General features: G+C 45.5%; 1 protein-coding gene across 1 annotated transcript; it reads right to left on the bottom strand.

Moving 5' to 3' along the window:
* Nucleotides 1-471: 471 nt before the first annotated feature.
* Nucleotides 472-15,153, bottom strand: RAB35 (RAB35, member RAS oncogene family). Its single transcript, XM_027469920.3, has 6 exons — nucleotides 14,991-15,153; nucleotides 11,406-11,456; nucleotides 10,538-10,661; nucleotides 3,884-4,008; nucleotides 3,671-3,795; nucleotides 472-3,116 (listed from the first exon to the last, which is right to left on the bottom strand). The coding sequence occupies exons 1-6, from the start codon at nucleotides 15,040-15,042 to the stop codon at nucleotides 2,988-2,990; spliced, it is 606 nt and encodes a 201-aa protein (XP_027325721.1). The 5' UTR covers nucleotides 15,043-15,153; the 3' UTR covers nucleotides 472-2,987.
* Nucleotides 15,154-19,440: the final 4,287 nt, after the last annotated feature.

A 19,440-nucleotide genomic window follows, 5' to 3' on the forward strand; every position in this document is an offset into this window, starting at 1 on the left:
GAGAAGCGAGGACCTGCCTTCAGTAACCTGCTTGTGTGCCAAGCACATGGAGCGATAAACTGGCAGCAAGCACATGGTGATAGCTGCGTGGCTCCTGTACAGAAACACAAACGTTCAGAAACGCCTGTGAAAGCAAGGAGAGACTCCAGGTGCTTTGTACACACAGGGTCTGACCCTGGCTGCCTTGGATGAGATGCTTTCAAGCTCTCTCAACACTTTCTATAGAACAAAGATTCTAGCAAAATCATTTAGCACCTCTCACACAGAAATATGGTTACCAGTTCCAACCTACACTTTGATTCACATTTAAAACTACAATAGCAACCAAACAACCAGGAAAGCGTGAATTTTTGTTTTGCCAATACCCCCTGCCAGGAAGAAAAACCCTCCACATACAGCAGAAGGGCTCATCCCTGGCTTGCCACCCTCCACCTCCAGATGCTGGACTGCAGAGGAAACAGAGCCTTGAAAAAGATTTGGCAGCTTGTAACCTTTATTTTTAGTTTTTTAAAATTATTTAAAAAGCATAATTAGAAACTTTCATTACAGAAATAATCCTAGCAAACCAGTTAGACATTCCATTGCTCGACATTTAGGAAACTTCACATCAGCACACCACTAGAGATGCAGTCCCCACCCCTTCCAATTGAATAGTCGGTGGCAAGAGCAGATATAACTGCTCCTTTACAGCCAGCACTAGAAAAAAAAAATCCCACTTCAAGCCAGGAAGCTGGACACCTGGCTTGGCAGAGTTCAAATTGTGGACACAAAGACCTGGACTCAAAGAGGACCAATCTTTCCACATAAGAGAACACTCCAGGCTTGGGTGCACCATTTCCTCATTTTATTGCATCAATTCCAGTAAATTCAGACATTTTCTTTACTTTTTCTGCCTGTACGAAGTTGCTCCCTCCTAGACCTGCAGACTCGCTACCACAAGGGTCCCGAAGGAATGCAGTAGAGCCCTTAAACCTGGAAGTGGCAACTGCCACAGGACAGCTCCGTTTCAACAGGAAGGCTTTGAGGACTGACAGAGCTCCTTCCCTGTGCACACACCACATCCAACACCAGAAAGCAGACAGGATGGACACCTGGTGCAACTTAAGCTGCCACTTTCCATAGCCGCTCGAGTCTTACAAATATCAGAGCTCACACTAGCATCCCAGCTCAACCTTATTCTTGGGCTACCAATGAAAGATATGTGAAGGAAACAGATGGGTGAAGGCAGCTGGAAAAGTACTCCCAGCACCTGAACTGATTAAAAACGTGTTACACATTCATCATTTTCATTATTTTTTTTTTAAAAAAAAGGTCCTTAAAGTGATTGATTGTGATGTGATTGTATGATTAGGACTCTTACCACAACCTGTAAAAGCTAAAAAAAGAATGTAGGCAAAATAAGTGACTAAATTTTAGCCTCTCCTGGGGGACAGGGAGGGAAGGGAGAGAGGAGGGCTGATTCAGAGCTCATGGGCATTGGTGAATCACATCCTACCAAACCAAGGCCAACAATTCCAAAGGGCCTCACACTGACAAATTGAGTACGTCCATCTTTAAGGTCTTAAAGGAAGTCATATCCTCCATGCCTTTTAGTCATTTTTAAGATTCCGTTTAATTATTATTTCAGCAATTATTCAGGTGCTGAGCACGTACATTCAGCCCAGACATTTGATATCTTCGTTACACACACATACTCTCTCCACCTTTAACTATACCTACCCAGGCCGATGAACTGAGCCCTCGCTTTCCCAGAGAAGCCAGCAAGGGCCAGGAAAACATTACTGAGCACAGCAAGACCAGTTTGTTTCCAGGGGTGACCCTCCACCACCACATAACCCAAGCAAGCAAGCTTTCCATTTCCTCACATTAAACAGCAGTCCTCCTTTCTACTAGAAGAATCCTGGGAATGATCCTGCAGCAGCTTCCATATTCAGACACCAATCTACAACAGCTGGATTTATTGTCATACCTTTTCTCACTCAAAAATAGCTTTGCCACCAAAATTCACATTCAAGTTCAGATCTCATTTGTTGACAGGGCAATGAGGAGAAGGGGTATTGTGTTTTTTTTGGCAGAATCACAAGGTTTTTGTTCTCAAAAGAAATGGACCCTCACTTAGGACCGTGGCAGAACCAAAAGCAGAGGTCAAAGGAGTTTAATTTTGCCTTAAAAAAAAAATGTTTTATCCAAGTAAATCCCACTTCTGCAGGTTGGTTTGTTTTTCAGTATCTTGATACAAACTGAAGGAGAGCACAGGTACGGCTGGGCTGCAGCAGAAGAAGGTGAAACCCAAGGACGCAGCCACAAACCTGGACCATGGCAAACTGAAATTCAAGGCCCCAGCAGCAGCACCAGCTGCCAGCCCAGGGGCTGGTGAAGTGAAACCCCAGGCTCCAGCAGCAACGCCTGCGATCCTGGTACCTAGAAAAACAAAGCCTGAGCCCCAGTAAAAGCCTGGAACTCAAAGTGAAGCCACAGGCCCCAGGGGCACCAGTTGCCAGCCTGGAGCCCAACAGAAAGGAAGCCGGAGGCCCCAGGAAGCAGTTCCTGCCAGCCTGGGGCTGACTCGAATTAAGAACTTTGTACTACTTCTTTAAAAAGGTGAACTCTGCAGTCCATGATTGGTTGACATTAAGAAGGCATAAGCCAAAGCGACAACAGGGAGGCGAGGCTGGTTAAAGCAATATACATTATATACAAACTCTTGGGTTAATTAGTCCACTTGGTAGGCAACGTCCTTTCTTGTCTACAAGGCGCACTGGAATGAGCAGGGGAGGAGAGGGGGGCAAGATTCCATCCGATACCTTCTTGGCACTGAAGTGGTAAGGTGCCAGCGCCTCTTGATAGAAAACATGGAGAGAAAATAATCTTTAAATAACGGCACAAAACTGAGAAAGTCCTCCCAAAGCCTGCCCCAGTGGAATTGCCCGAGTCTAGCTGGAGGGGCTGATCTGTCAGAGCAGAGTCTCTGCAGCAGGGAAAGGGCATTAGCAGCACCGCTTCTTCCTTTTACTGTTCTTCGTTAGCTTCACCACATCATTCTGTTGCTGCTGTTGCTGCTTTGCTAAGTTTTCTTTCTTCGCTCGCAGAACTAGCTCTGTAATGCAATTAAACATCTGCAAGAGAAACAAGCGAGGTCAGACCACCCAATGAACTACAGCCAGCCATTAGGGAGCTGCTTTAAAAGAACAGCATCCACTCTTCTCAACATTTCAGTAACAGTTCAGAGACCTTCCCCAACCCACTACGGGCCAAGTTCAAATCTGGACTCCTCCAGACTCACTTCCAAGCTAAATCAGTGATGGAAGTGAGTGATTTAGCTTCCTACTCAATCCCCTTTCCCAAACAGGTCAGTTTGGCAGCTGAGGCCTGTAGTGAAAACTGAGCAGTTCTACCTCCTACAAGCATCCCCCCCAGTGAGGAGTCTTTCCTGAGAACATGCCTGATGTGTTAGCCCTGAAAAGCGAGTGAAATGCAATGAGGCCTCCTTCATCTTGCTTCACCACAACCAAAGGTGGTTGGAAGCCCCTTCTTGTCATTTTACTTTCTCACGTGCAATCTGCAATGAAGTATCCTTCTTCCTCAGCAAGGATAATGTCATTCTTATTTTTTCCTCAAACCATTATCTCCACATAGTTCTACACACACTCTGTTCCGCACATTATATTACCTCTTCCACATTAATATTTTCTTTGGCGCTGGTCTCAAACAATTGGATCTCCATCTGCCCAGCGAATTTATAGGCATCTTCTGTTTCTACCACTTTTCGTTCTGGGTCATCGTTTTTATTCCCCACTAGAAAAGGGAAGAAAAAAGTCAGTACAGTACTTCAGTAGGTCATCCCATTAAATAAGATGCTCTAAAGCTCTGATCAGTAACTTACCTAGTATCCGGCAGACATCATCACAATTTTGATTAATTTCATGCAACCACCGTTTTACATTCACAAAAGATTCTGCACTGGTTACATCATAGACAACAATGACCCCATGCGTTCCTCTGTAATACCTACGGAGCAGGACAAGACAACAAATGTTAACTCAAGTTATGCCTCACTTTCTCAGCTCTTTCTCTTGCACTCAGCTTCCACAAGACTCATAGCGATCCCCAAGTTCAGGCAATCAGGTGCGCCCCCATTTTCTTTCCAATAGGAGTCGTTTAAATCTTCTATAGCATTTAGGTCACAAGCTGTTCCTCTAAACCTACAGAGTTCCCTGCTCACTTTGCTCATGCAAGCAGGTTTCCAAGTCCAAAGACTGTTGCTGTCTTCCTTGTTTAGGCTGCCAAAACCCTCAAAGATGAGTAACATCTTCCAGCAATGTGAGCAAGAAGTGGTGGTGGCCCCAGCACTGCTGTGTTGTGGACCTACCACTGCACAAGCCACAGAGTCTTTGCAGCAATTCCCTTATCTATGGAAGTTTACTTACAGACTAAAATTTCACAGCAGATCTTCAAATATACTCAACCCTCAGTCACAGTTCTCTGGAGCTCACAAAAATTTCTGTCCTGTTGAACGACTGTGCTCTGATCACACCTTCCTACTCAACAGATCTACTCCATATGCACACTCAGTGCGTTCTGCTACCTTTAGCCATTAAAAATAAGCTTTGCTTCAGTTTATTCCCATTAGTCTTGGACAATCAGCACCTTTAAGAGATAAACAAATCTGATACTCAAGAAAAAAGCTGAATTCAAATTTCAACATCACTTGCATGAAGCTACTGCAGGCAGGCAGTATGTGCACCACAAGAATGCTACATAAATAAAGCAAGCTCCACCTCTTCAGTTTTCAGCCACACTCACAGGGCTACCAGTTTTTTTCTCTACTGCAAATTAGGCAGCTCTGCCCCCCCAAAAAATTTAACAGAAACAGATGACAATGAGGCCTTTACCAGCAGCCAGGATTTGTGCTTTGAGTAGCTTTATTTTTTTCCCATTCACTACCTCCTCTTTCTTATGATCAATATTAAGATCTCTATATTTTTATGATTAAGATCTGTTATTAAAACAAATGCAAGAATTCAGCATACCAAACCTGAGGAATTTCCCTTAAATTGTGACAACATTCCTGGAGCCAGATCTCACACACTGCAGCTCCCCTCTGCTGCCCTTCAGACGTGCTGTGACCACCCTGATTCTCAGACAGCTTATTCCAACTCAGCGAACAGGAGTTTGAAATTCAACATCATTTAATCTAACCAGATGCGCTACTTCTTAGAAGACCTCAGTTTCATCTCACTTCTGCTATTGATACAGTTGAGTAAGTCGCTGTCTCTTCCTCACCTTTGGCCTCACCATCCCTCCTTTAACAGAAGGCAGCCACACAATGGCTTTGTAGTGAGCGTCACTGCAGATCAATGCTTCTCAGTGATGTGACACACACCCTCCAGCAGCAGGAGAGCCCACTTCACTTGCTCACCTGGGTGCTTTCAGAAGACAGCCAAGTACTGCTTCCATGCTCTGCTTTACCAGTAATTTGTGTTTGTACATCCATTTGCCTTAGCAAGAACTAACTCAGGAGAGGTAAGAGACCCGGCACTATCAAATATTCTAATCCTTCCTCAATCAGCTCCTTTAACACTTCAAATCTTGCTACGGCACTGCATTTGTGCTTTACGTCATTACAAGCTCAATTTTATTTTAAAACTTAAACCCTTTAGAGGAAAAAATATTCCACAACCTGAATCCATACATTGCAAAATCTTCTCCTGACAGCAGCACGTACTGCACAGATTTTGATGAATACTGGTTTATGACTCTCATATCTCTTATTAGTCCTTTAATTCAGCAACTAGGCTGACCTATCACTCCCTAACACTGAGCTTTAGATTTGCAACGAGAAGATTTGGCCTTTGGAGACAAGCCGTGGTTCAGTTACACCAACGCAGAGCCGCTTCGCTCTGCCGTGCTCCCCATAAAACCATCCCCATCAGCAGCGGACCCACTGGAGCATCCTGCAGCTCCTACCTTGCCCACGCATCCCGGTTTTCTTCTAAGCAACAACATATGATGTCGGGGAGTAGGATAACGCGCCCTGCACATACAGGTCCCCCTCCTGACACGCTGCCATTTGCTCCTGGAGATGAGGACTGTGGGCTGGACCACGCAGCGCACACCACTACGGCATTCAAAGCTCTGCGGGAGCTGGGAGCTCCTGCCACACAGCAGCAATATTGCCAACCACCGCATCAGAAATACCTTCCTTTGTGCAAGACAGCAACCCCTGACTCCTGCTGAGCTCCTACCAGCACACACTGCTTCTATTTTTGGAAGGGAAAATTGTCTGGCACACTGTTCTAGAAAGGTTGCCAACCCCTCATCTCCACTAAAATGTCATTTTCTCCATTGGCTGACATTACCTTTTAGCAGCCTGTGAGATAAGACCGGCTACCTTTTGTTCTCTAGCTCTTTAGCCTCCTAAACCACACTTTAAACAAAAAAGCTAGCCCTGCTGTTTTCTCACATTTGTTAGGGACAGACTTATGTCCTAGATAACATTTTAGCCTTAACAAGTAGAGCAAAGATTCTGCAACCTGAAGTGCAGGACAGTACTGAAAGACCAAAATCTGGTTTATCCTACTCCGCACTTCAGATTTCAGATTGATACCGTGCAGTTGCTTTTATAGGAATGTAGGCTTTGGCGAGCAGAGAACAGATGGGGCTTGTGGCATTCAGGGAGAGGTAGGTGTAAGTTTTATGCTTTTGGCAACCAAGAGGTAGCTGAGGCTTTGACACTAGAGAAAGAAGCTCTAGCTCCTTCCCATCCACATCTCATGGAAGATGGATGCCATAGGAATCACAGAAGAGGAATGAAGTTCTCAAACTCGCCCTCCCATTCAAGGACGAAACAACTGATGCTGGCTGTCCTCTGTCAGGGAGGTCTGCCATCTGCCCTACAAACCTCCACGGTCAGGACCTGCTACTGCTCCCACTGATAAACATGTTAAAACAACACAGCAAACAAGAAGTTATAGAAGAGTTACTCATCTTTGGAGTGCCCAAGTATCCCACTGAGATGAAAGACAACCAGATCTAAGCTATTTCCACATGTGTATATCTTTGGATGCTTGGTAGAAGGCAATAATCCTCTATATGGCTGGAAAAGTTACCTAGACTTTAGCTTTGGTGTGGGAAAGGCTTCAGAATGATAGCAGTAAAGTTGAAATTAGTACAGAAGTAGCCAAGTGGCTCGTTTTACCTATAGAAATATTAAAAACTGCCATGAAAATGTTAGCTACTAACACTGCAGTATTAAAATGGAAAGTCTTCAGAACTGGCTAACCAAACCAAACACGGCTTTTAGCCACCCACATCCTACGGTCTCTGAAGGCTACTTTTCTGAGCAGAAGGGAACATTTTGCCTTCTACTGTTTCATTTCCTACAAGATACCAGTGAGAAAGTTCTCAGAATTCCCCTAATAAATGCTTTCCAAGATTAGAAGATCACCAAGTCTGAAGGCAGCTAAGCAGGATTTAGAAGATGAGTCCTACTGATGGCATTGGTTCAGTATGGAACATAAATTCTTTTCTCCAAGAGAAAAAAAAGGTAACTGACCGACTTGAAAGATAGGCCACTGGTTTAATCTAGCATCTTTATTAATAGTTCACTTGTTTGTAGCACGTTGCCTTGTTTTTCATTCTTCTAGAATTCTAACTGATTCCAAAGAATTCTAATAATCTATTTTCATACTTGTGCTTCCAAGGCACCTGAAAAAATGCATCTGTTGTATAACCAGAGGTCTGTTTGACTAGTCTTTTGACCATCATATCTGGTTTACAACACAGAGCAATTTCATCCTCTCCGAATGCTTATCCCTCTCTTGAGCATGCCATTCCCTATAACTGCATGGAAGGAAGTTCCTCTGCTTTTACTGTTCATCCTGAGCTAACATTTGACAACTGTTACCTAAACCTTAAACCCTAAACACACAGCCCTGAATCAGAAGAGAGGAGTCCTTATATACACCAGCAAATCAAGTACAGGAGCTATCTGTTCATACAGCTCAAGTATTTCTGCTAACACGGCTGAATTCTGGCGTGCTACCTCTTCGGTGAATTGAAATCAAACTGCAGTTTGGATGACATTCCATGCCAACCAAATTATTACAACTTAGCCTCTCCTCCCACTAGGTACCAGTTATCCCAGTATTTCCACATCTAGTAGACAATAAAAACAGCTGCTTTTATGCTCCTCAGTCCACAAATCTAATCTGGTTTGACATTCCCGAGTTCCTGTACATTGCTCCTGATCAAACTGATTTCTTCTCCTTACATTTTATTTTGTTCTTCAGTTCTGTACCTGCGGTCAAGTACAATCAAAACAGTATAACTTTTTTATGTTTCCCAATGTTTTACTGCTAGCTTCCTTCCACCTCAGCCATTTTGCAACCCCAGGTTTACACCGCAGCACTTCCAACCTATTTCATTATTACCAGGTGGGCTCCAATTTCAGGCTTGCTTGCCAGGCTTGGCTCAATGTGAATCTCAACTCTGCCTTTAACTGAGAAGGGACTTCCTGCCCTGAAATACCACTGAGGTAACACCTTCTTATGTTCTTAACCTCAATCTAAATGGTCACTGTAACAAACACTGCACACCACCCCGCTGACCGTGCACCCACACTCCACTCCACCCATGACGCAGTCAGCGCAGCCCTTTCACAAACACCAACTCCATACCTCAGTTTGAGGCTCCCTTGGTACAAGCAAACCAGCTACTGCATTACTTTGCCAAACAAAAGGAGGCAAAAACCTTTCCGAACCCAGAACCTTGTTACCTATTGTTTTCACAGGTGGTATGTCCAGGTCAAGGCTGCCTTTGGAAAAACAGCAGGGAACACCGGGCAGGCACAGCCAGCCCACCTAGCAACAAGGGAAGGCCCCCAATGCCATCAGAATTCACAAAGTGTTTTCCTCAACAGGGCAAACGCACTCGGGCACTGGCACTTTGCTCGAAGCTGCACAAAATTCAACTCTTTTTTCCTGGCCATGCAAGATTCTGTAGCTGCTTTCCCAGTATTAAGGCAGGAAAACTGGGGCCTTCGCTTCCCCAAGAGCACAAGTTGTACTTGCTCTGGTAAAAAGCCACGCAAAAGAGAGGAACAACTGAGTTCAAACAGGTCATGGCACAAACGCCTCCAATCATTTCAGCTTCTCCATTTGCTGCTGTAATTGAAGAAAAAAAAATCCATAAAACACCACGCAAAGTCTGACCTGCAGCTATTCCCACTCACAAAAGGAAGCCTCTTTTCCCGGTGTTCCCCATTCAGCGGCGGATACCAGGGCTTTTTAAACTAGCTGGCATCAGCCCCTCAGCCCCACGAACCAACGCTCATTAACGCAGCTCCGAGTTGTGTCAGGGAATCTGCAAACAGGAAGGGCCGCTGCTGACTCAGCACTAATTGGGGCACCCGGCCTGGCCAGGCCGCACAGCTGATATGAGCCGCGCGCTGCTGCCTCCCCCTCGCTTCCTGCCGCGCTCCGACGAGAAGTGATGTCACGCACAGGAACCCTACGAGAGGCTGAGAGGCAGCGGAGCTTTTTCAAGCCAAACACTCGGGAAACAATGGAAGCCATCCAGTAACATCCGTCTAGAAGGGCAGAGGAAAGGGGCGGGGCACAGGTTCGGTTTTGCTGTTTCTAGATGTTCAGGCACGACACGGACACAACCGGTCCCGCTATTTAAACTGCTCAGACATGAAATCAATACGTCAGCTGAAAATCACCCCCCCTCAAACTGGAGCCAGAAGAGAAGTCAGCCACGAAAGACCCAGTGAAACACCTGGGCCTTACAATGATTCATTTTTATTATTATTCTTTTATTTCCTTTGTGTATTAAAGCTCTGCATTCTAAGTATATTTCTCCTTACTCCCCCAGTGCCACGTTGAGCGCTCCAGCATTTACTGCACTTGGTTTACAAGCAGACTTTATTCTTAGTTCCCATCGCAGTAGCTCTGGGTGTGGTTTCTTCAGGAACAGGAAAAGCTGCGCACACGCTGTTCAAAAGGACAATGAGCACACAACTGAACTCGGACCAAGGAAAAGGTTAACTTCGTGTGGGTGTCTGCTTCACCAGAATTCAAGACAAAGATGGCCTTTAAATACCTCTGTCCTAAAAGAAAACTAACCAGCGGTTAGCCTATTCTTAGACCTCAGAGCTACTCGTTAGCTATACGACACAAAGGGTTTGTGCCTGCGCTCCTGCCGTACATCCGATCAGATGATGATCTTCCTGGGCAGGTTCTCGAGATAAGTTTTCTAGTATACGCAAAAGAGTTAAATAATTCCATTTTGGAAACTAGCAGCAGAGGAATAAGACAAAGCCAGCATGGAAATGCACTGAAGACTGAGGAAATCTGAAGTCCCAGCTTCAAACTTAACGGCAGTAACACCACCCCTGCCTGTTCTCAGTCAGCTGAGAGAAGTCCCACTACACAGACAGCACGGCTATCGTTAGCTAATTAACTGCACCATTAAAATATCTAAATTACAAGATCCATTCACAAAGCTATACGTCACAAAGCCCAGTTATCCTCACGTTGATGTGATGGTCCGGAAGCGCTCCTGTCCAGCTGTGTCCCAGATCTGTAGCTTCACTTTCTCTCCATTGATCTCCACTGTCCGGATTTTAAAGTCCACTCCGATTGTGGTAATGTAGCTGCCTAAAAGGAAAGTGTGGATAAGTGAGAAGCTAAGGCTTCTTTACTTTGCATGGCTCAAAACACACTTCTGAGCCCCATTGGGCAGTAGCTCTCAGGCTGGACAGGGGGACAACTTTCCCCCATCTGCTCATCTTTTATCTGCATGTTTTACCTGCAGCAAACAGATTTTTTTTTCTAGCCATTCAGCCCCATCTCCCACACCATCCTTAAAAGTTAAGACACTGCTGAAAAATAAAATTATTCTTCTACTGCACTTGTGGTCAAGGGTAAGCACTCAAATATCTTAAGACCTGGATGGTAACTACAGAAGTATTCCACATGTGAAAGCTTTGTGACAAAGCTTTGCCTGAAATGCTAATGCAATCGCCTGTTTTGAATACAGTCTGTTCTGTGAGTTTCCTCCCAATAAATTAGTTATGTCACAAATGTAAGTGATTTAGCTACAATATTCAATCAGCCTAAATCCCAAAGGGCTAATGGGGAGTGTGCACAGAGCACAGCACAAGGTAAAGAACCTAAGCTATTTCTGGAACCACGTCAGTCTTTAAATGCTGTGGTATTCTCAGTTATAAGTGAAGATCCAAGGGGATGGCTTAGAGGGGCTTGTACTGAGGGAAGCAGAGTCAGAAACACCTTCCTAGTACTGCCACCAGTTTGTAAGTGCTGTGCAACGACTCCTTGCCAACCAGGAGCAGTGGAGCAGACCTTGACCATTTCACTTAGAGAAGTAAACAAAATACTCACCTGAGAAGGTATTATCTGCAAAACGCAACAGCAAACTGCTCTTGCCCACACCTATGACAAATAAAGACATCTTTGAGTACAGTCATCGTGGATATCAGGAAACACAGCAGTACCTTGGCCACTCGCTGCATGCTTTAACTCTAACCAGAACCTTTCTCAGCTGCTGACTCGGTACCACCACCCCGAGCAGTCACCTCAGTGCTCTTCCTGAAGATTTCATCAAGAGCCCAGCGGCACACTGCGGTCACTCCGGGACTTGGTATGCTTCCTGGAGCAACACAGGATTGTCTTCTTTTTTTTTTTTTGTCCCCTCCTTTTCCAGCCCTCAGCAAACTCCAGCTCATTTCTGCAGCCTGCGACTCATTCTAAGAGGTCTCAGGGCAGTAAGGACTAAACACAAAGCTGGGTACGTCCCGCTGATGTGCTCAGAGCACTGCCCTCAGCCTTCCCGTTGAATTCCACTCGCACATCAGCTTGCACCACTGCCCACCTCCCATCCATCTGCACTGTGCTGAGCTGCAGTGGAATTTGGACTACTTAGACAATCAGACTAGGGTTTGGTTTTACAAACGTTATCGTGGCCACAGTTTAACCGAAACCTAAACCAAACAGAGGGGCTGTTTGTTCTAGAGCATCCAAAATCGGCTTGCTCTACACCCAACAGGAGGGGCACACACCTTGCTGAAGCTGTACCTCCTGCCAGAACGTTCCATGAAACAAATGTATTCGTTTAAGTGCTTCGAGGAGCACTGCGTCCATGCTTTCCTTAATCAATTGTTTGCACCCAGAACACACCCTCTTGCGTGGAAGCACTTCTCATAGGTCTTGGAACACAAATCATGGGAAGCTCGTCCCTACACACCCAGCTGAGGGAACTAGGGGATCAGAATGCCTCAAAGTTGTTATCTCTATATCACATCTCTGTTGTTGCTGTCCCTTCCTCTCCTCTCTACCTCCTCCCCCTCCAAAAAAAAAACAAACGACCTGCTACAGCACGAAGAGGAAATTCAAGCTCACCAGGGTGATTATCTACTAAATCTTTGCAGGTAGAAGTTATTTAAGCTCTTTATTTTGATGATGTATAACTTACAAATTCTTCTTAATAGAAGAATGTTTAAAGGTACAAGTAAAAGGCTACACAGACCTCCAATAGTTCTTGGCTGTCTGCATCTGGAGACAGCTACCAGCAAAAATGTAAACCAACTCCCACTAAAATCAGCACGATACCCATAAAACAGATCACACTTGCAAGGAGTTCAAGTCTCCAAACACTCAGAGAAGCCAGACTCATTTCACATCGAGTATTAGGGGAAAAGAAAGAGCCATGAAATAAACCACAGAGCTACAGCGTGCATACAATGAACACACCTCAACTCAAAAAAGGCAGCAGAGCAGCTCCCAAAACTGGACAGAGCGCTGTTTATTTAGCAAGAGGCAAACCCACGCACAATGCCAGTCAGCTAAAAATAAGGAAAAAAAAAGGAAATGTTTTCAGCAGGTACTCTGCTTTTGGATCAAACAGCCGTGGCCCTCAGCTCAATAGAAAGCCAGCAGATGCTGCAACCCGCAGACCTGTCAGACCGCAGCACTCGCTCAGCCGGCCGGCCTCAGGCTGCCCTGCAGAGCAGAACTGCCCGGGCTGCGCAGGACCTCGGCCCCGTCAGGCCAACCACCACTGCACCAGCACCATCCTGCCCCCAGCACCCGGCTGCCTGCTCAGCAGGAGGAGCCCCTGAGCCCTGGAACATGCTCCAGGTGACGGCGGTGTCACTGAGCTGCCTCTGACCCACACCGTGCGAGTCGAGAGAAACCAGACTCTTTATCATACTCCACTTCCTACACAGAGTTATTTGAAGATCTGAAGGGAGAAGGCTAGCAGGGCTCACGGCTCGTTCCAGGCAGCAAAGCGAAACAGAACGAGGAAGGCCTACTGACTGGGCAAAATGAAAGTTAAAAGCAAATTTCCGTGCCCTTCCAGTTTCTGAACCCACATCTTGCCAAACGGTGAAAGGAAATCAAAAAGCACGAGGAAACTGAAGCAGCGCATATAAGGCACAGATCATCTGTCTTATTTTTAAACATTCGGCACAGCGGAGATAACCTGCAGCTTCTCAAGATGACCTGTTCTAAAAACACACAAACCTACTGCCCTCGAACGTATTTGCATATGGGGAAAGCAGATGAAACAACCATCCAGCCCTATCAGTCCACTTCCTATCACAAGGCTTCTCTAAACATCAATAAACAAGGCAAACAAGCTGTTTTGTGGAAGCAGGGACAAAGCCTTCCTGGTGGGGTAAACAAAAACAAAAAAAAAAAAATCAATACCCCAGCTAACTAGTGAGATTTAATTACAACAACAGAGAAACGCAGGCAAGCAGACAAATCTCACAGCACTTCCCTCCTCTCACTGCATAACAGCGTGGGGATGTTGCTTAAGACAACTCGGCTGAAAAAATTAATTTAATTGTTCAAAACAAGGAGAAGTCTCCCTAAGAGTTTTCACCATCCTGTTTATCTTGCCTGAACAGTTTTGAAACTCATCAGCAAGCAACAGAGCTACTGCTTTGCTCAGAACGCAGCATTTGGTTTTAATAATCTGCAGGCTCCCAAAAGTGCCTAGGGTTTTAAGCTGCTCTGAAGCTCACGTCCTGTTTTCCCTCTTCCTTTTAGACTTGTCTTTTAGGCAGCCTGTTCCTTCTTGCTGGCACACAGCAGAATGGGACAGAATACCTTCACATACAGCAAAAGCTTCTGGAGGTGACAAGTGCCAAGATCGAGCAGCATTCCACTTTCACCCGAGAGCCATGCCTCGCTGCATGCCGGGACCTGCTGCCTCACGGACCACACCTCTACGAAGAGATGAGGGTGGATGCCATCTACTCCAGTTTATGGAAATTTAACTGTAAGCTGCTGGAGCGTTACCAAGGCAGAGCTGGACTGGAGTAGGAATCGTCCCTGTCCCGCTTCTTATGTACCTGGGCTGGGCTGCAGACCCGGGCTGAGCTCGCACGCCAGCCCTCCAGAAGTTTCTGATACTGCTGCAGGAGCACTCCGGGTTTATTTGCAGGCTGTGTACCTGCCCCTTCTCCACAGCTGGCCTAGGTGCAAGCACCCAGCCCACAACTACAAACACGCACAGCCACCAGCTTGGCGAGGATTTGAGAAATAGGTAAAACAACGACAACCTGCAGAGGGGAGACCTCAGGCTGGGGCCGGGTTAAGGGGCGCTGTGGGGAGCAGGGAGCCCAGCCCCCAGCCCTGCCCGATCTGTGGGTGCCCAGCCCCCAGCCGCCCCCCCTCTACCCCTATCCCCCCACACCCCCATTTTTACCTTTTCCCCCTTTTTTTCCCTTCCCACCCCTCCCTTCACCACACCCCCCGGCAAGGCCCAGCCGGGCCGCGCCCCCCCCTCAGGCCTCATCTCCGGGCCCCCTCAGCGCGCTCCCCTCATGGTGGGGGGGTCCCGGCGCCGCTCCCCTCCCCCCACCCCTCCCCGGGGGCCGCCTCACGGCCCCGCCGCGCCCCCCCCCCAGGCCCCGAGGGGCGGCCCAACCCCAGGCGCGGGCCCGGCCGAGCCCTCACCGCTGTCGCCGATGATGAGCAGCTTGAAGAGGTGGTCGTAATCCCGGGCCATGGCCGGGGGCGGCGGGCGGGAGGCGGGGGGGGGGGGAACCGGAGCTGAGGGGGGGGCGGCGGCGGCCCCGGGCCCACTTCCCGACCTGCGGCCGGAACTGACAGCCGCGCTGCTGCACTGCGCATGCGCCGCGCCGCCGGGGCGGGGAGGGTGTGGGGGGAGAGGCGCGCACGGAGCATGCGCACAGCGCGCCCGGTGCTGGGTGTGGAGGGGGTCCGCGCCCCCCCCTCCCGCCGCTCCCCTCAGGCGGCCGCCATGATGGTGGCTGGGCGCTGAGGGGAGGAGAGGGGCGGGGGTGTGTGTGGGGCGGGTGTCGGGGTTACGCAGAGGTGCTGGATGGTTTTGGGGTGTGAAGGGGGCAGCTGTGCCTGCATCACCTCACACTGCCGTGGTTCAGAGTGCACTAAAGGGTGTTACACGTCCAGAGGTGTCCCACCTCCACAGGGAGTTCCCTTCTCCAGAGGTGTCCCACTTCCACCAGTGTCCCACTTCCAGAGGGGTTTCCCTTTTCCAGAGGAATTTCCCACTTCCAGAGGGGTTTTGTGCATGGCTCAGTTCTTGCTGCCATCACACAGGGGCTGGCTGCACTCACGGTATAAAGCTGTGACCCCTTCTAGGTGGAGACATAGCACAGGAAAAGCTCTGTTTGTCTCTTTGGATCCTTTCCTAACAAAAACATCTGTTCTTGTTGGCAATCAAACTCCTTGACAATGCAGTGTTTTGGCTTACATACCTCATTTATTCAGGATTTCATTTTTCTTCACATTTTTAAGGCTTAAAAATAACAAAGGCAATGTGCTAGTCATTGCATCTATCTTCAAAGTAATTATGTCACCACTAATTTTTGTTTAGCACAGATTCAAACCAAAACACTGACAATATTTAATTAAACCGAGTTTTGTGGTGGTTTTTAATTATTTTAAACACAAGCTTACAGTTCATTGACAGAAGTATCTCATTACCACACTTCAGTTTTTCAAGTGGGGAGAGCTGTCTTGGCTCTGAAGCGCACAGACCTCTACCAGCAGCTGAGCCTACAGATAGGCAACGTGAGGATGGCACAGAAATCAGGGACAATTAACCTGAATATGTCAGTCCATAATGTTTTTGCTAGCTACAATATAAATAGTAGTTCTAAAGATACTTAGGATGCACCTACATAGAGGATCTTTTTGGTAGCACCAAGGCACAAGTGAAAGATAGAAATCAGTGAAACAGCACCACTGCAGACCATGTCAGTGAGCGTTTGGAGGCTGTTCAGGCACCAGAACAGGTTGCCCAGAGAGGTGGTGGTGGTGTCCTGCCTGCCTGCACGCTGCCCTGAGCAACCTGCTCTATCTGCCTGTTCAGCTGGACTCGCTGAACCCCAGAGGTGCGTTCCAGCCAAAATTACACTGCAAGCTGTGAATGTTTCTTAGAAAATGACTGGTATTTGGTAGTGGTATTGCTTTCTCCCTTAACGTTGGCTCAAAAGCTGTAGATTAATTTCTTTAGTTTTACACAATAAGGTTGTTTAGGAGAAATAAGAATATTTTTAAGGCAGATGTCTCTAACCAGTTCTAGAGTTATTTCCTATTTCTTCTACATAGGATACTGTAGTATGGTTCCACTGTTACATTTTTGTTATTCTTATGGAACTCATTAGAAATATCTGGAAACAACCCAACACAGAATGGCTAAAATAGCATGTCTAGAGTGAAGATCTCTTTAGCATATAAAATTGCACCTTTTAAATACTTCTGATCAAAAACACAACTAATGCCTGTGTGTTTAGTTACAAACCTACCCTAAGCTTAACCTTCAAAATACGTTTTATCCTTCGAAAGCTCACCCCTATCACACTCTTCTTGTCCAGAAATCCACTTGGATGACCTCCATCTCACATTCCTACGCCATGATCTCTGCAGTTCATGCATTTAAACACCACGCTCTGTAGCTCATTCACTGCGATCCTCAGAGGTATGTGTAGCTAACTGAGGAGCAGGAAAGAGGCTGGAGCACTACCAGACATGAAGGGGTGCCATTCTGCAGGCCCATGCTCACAGAAACCCTGCTGGAAATGGGTCTGCAGCTAGCCCAAACCTAGCCCAGTGTTAAAGCAACACCCCTGCATTTCATCTGCTGCAGTACAGCACTTGGGCAGCCCGTCGTATAACCCAACGTATGCCCCAAGTGCCAGGATGCCCAAGGGGGCTGCACCTTTGCAGGGAGATCCCTTGAATCCATCATACAAACCAGTAGCTCAACCCCAAAATTACAGTGCTCCCATTACCTTTATTTTTAAGCTCATGAAACCTCATGTGAGAAGTGTAAGATGAGGTCACAGTGCCAAATAAAATGAACCATACACAACTGTGTGACTCAAAAAAAAAAAATATATATATATATATATATTGTTTTCACATTTATCTCTTTTCCATTGAAATTTTTAACACCTTGTAAGTTTAAATATAGCTCAAATTATTTTGTGATCTTCTTGAAATACACACAGTTCAGCTGTCACTCAGAGACAGCTGCTTGACAGTTCAAAGATGTTATTACAGTCAGTTGTAGGAAAAAAATTATCTTATACTGACAACTGGTATTTTCAAGACATTTGAAATGAGAAAAAAATTAATTCCTTAGTCTCCAAGTTGGCACAACCAATTTATCAGATCTCATGTTGTGGCAAAAATTATGGGTATTTTATCTCTGATGTATTATATTGCAGTGCATAAATAGTTTAGTGAAAAGTAGCTATCAAAATCCAAATTCAGTGTTTCGCTGTAATTGAAAAATCAGCATATTCTCCGTAAGTGCAAGTGAGCTCCTACCTTTCACTCCTCCCTCTCGGAAACAACTAAACTGAGTGTAGACATAGCTGCTATTTGGCAAGATGAACAAGTTTTTCCACTTCACATTATACAAGGTCAAAATACAAATCTTCAAAATACCCTAAATTCAACAACAAAATTGCAATTGGCTAAAATTAATAAGTTAATAAAAAAGCCTTTTATTAACTGTAATTTTCGTTTGTGCATTTAAGTGGAGCATCAGTTAGAATCCGAGAGAAAAGAGGTAAGCCAAGCTGCCTGTGATTGAAAGCTCAAACTGCTGTTCTTTAGAAAAACTTGCAATTTTTTCCTCTTTCCTGTCTACATTAGTGAAATAAGCAATTTCAGTACAAACACTGTGCTGCTTGCCACCTATCTGGTAGTTTTTGAATAGTATAAAAGTCTGTTTAAATCTGCTTCAGTGCACAGTAGTTTTTGCATTGCATGGTTTAACTGCTGTTCCTGTTATCCCAAAACACAGTTCATTCATTATAGGTGAAATTAATCACAACACACCGAGACTGCCACATCCTTAAGAGCATTTTTAGTTGAGTTTTCACTCTGATTATTATCAATTCATCACAAAAATGGAGTTTAAGATTTAAAGGAAAGTAAATTAAAAACAAAACAAAACAAAACAGATGTACTATTCTATTACCACTCATCCTTACGATCTTGTAGACCAGCTTTGATATTTAGGAACCTGGAAATTAGTAAATACAGTATTTTTCTTTAGAGGAGGAAGAAAGATACACTGTGGTACTACTGACCAGTTAATTCTTCGAAGTATACTAAAACAAATTATTCCCACCTAAAATATAGGGGTTGGATGTGAGAGAGGAGCAATATATAAAGCTTGTGATGCCTAAAACTACCATAACGTTTAGGTGGAATAGTCTTTAGATTGCTTACAACAGTTTTATAAGCAATGACATATAAACTACATTGAGCTACTCCAAGGGATATCCACCAATACTTGGAAGTTTTCTGCTCAGTGTAGTTACTCATAGCTCACTGTCAAACAGCATGCAGGCAAGTAGCTTCCTACAGTGAATTATCCCATGACTGGTTCTGCTTATTACTTCCATTAATTATCTGGATGAAGGGATAGAGAATACATTTTTTTAATCTTTAGATAATAAAAATTGGAAGAGCTTTGCAAGTATTTTGGAAGGCAAATACAGAATTCAAAACCACCTTCAAAAATGCAGATAAACGTTATGAAATAAGTAGTCTGGAAGTTCAGTAAGACCAACTGGAAACTAGTGGAATTTTGTAGATGTAATCAACTGCATGAATACAATGTTTAACATAAATAGCTAAAGAGCAATTTTGAAGCCTGGATTCATAGTTGATCACAAACTGTACATGTTTTTAACAGCAGACTTGTTGCCATAAAATAAAAAGGAGCCAAACCTCATGTTGGGATAGACAGCTGTGTCTTACGTAGGACTTGCAAAGTAATAGTCTCCACTAGAAGACTTGGTCCAGCAGTGGACACCACGAGACAACTACAAGTCAGAATGGAACAAATATGAAGGGCAACAGGATAGGTTTAGAAAACATGATCTACGTGGAAACTTAA

The sequence above is a fragment of the Anas platyrhynchos genome, chromosome 16, assembly GCF_047663525.1.
Source record: "Anas platyrhynchos isolate ZD024472 breed Pekin duck chromosome 16, IASCAAS_PekinDuck_T2T, whole genome shotgun sequence".
Taxonomy (NCBI): domain Eukaryota; kingdom Metazoa; phylum Chordata; class Aves; order Anseriformes; family Anatidae; genus Anas; species Anas platyrhynchos.

What these genes read in the sequence shown, in the direction of transcription:
- RAB35 (XM_027469920.3), bottom strand. Translation starts at nt 15,042, where the DNA reads ATGGCCCGGGATTACGACCACCTCTTCAAGCTGCTCATCATCGGCGAC. An exon ending in TTCCGGACCATCACATCAAC is followed by an intron (nt 4,009 to 10,537) that starts GTGAGGATAACT and finishes CCTGCTCCGTAG; the next exon opens with GTATTACAGAGGAACGCATG. An exon ending in TGATGTCTGCCGGATACTAG is followed by an intron (nt 3,796 to 3,883) that starts GTAAGTTACTGA and finishes TCCCTTTTCTAG; the next exon opens with TGGGGAATAAAAACGATGAC.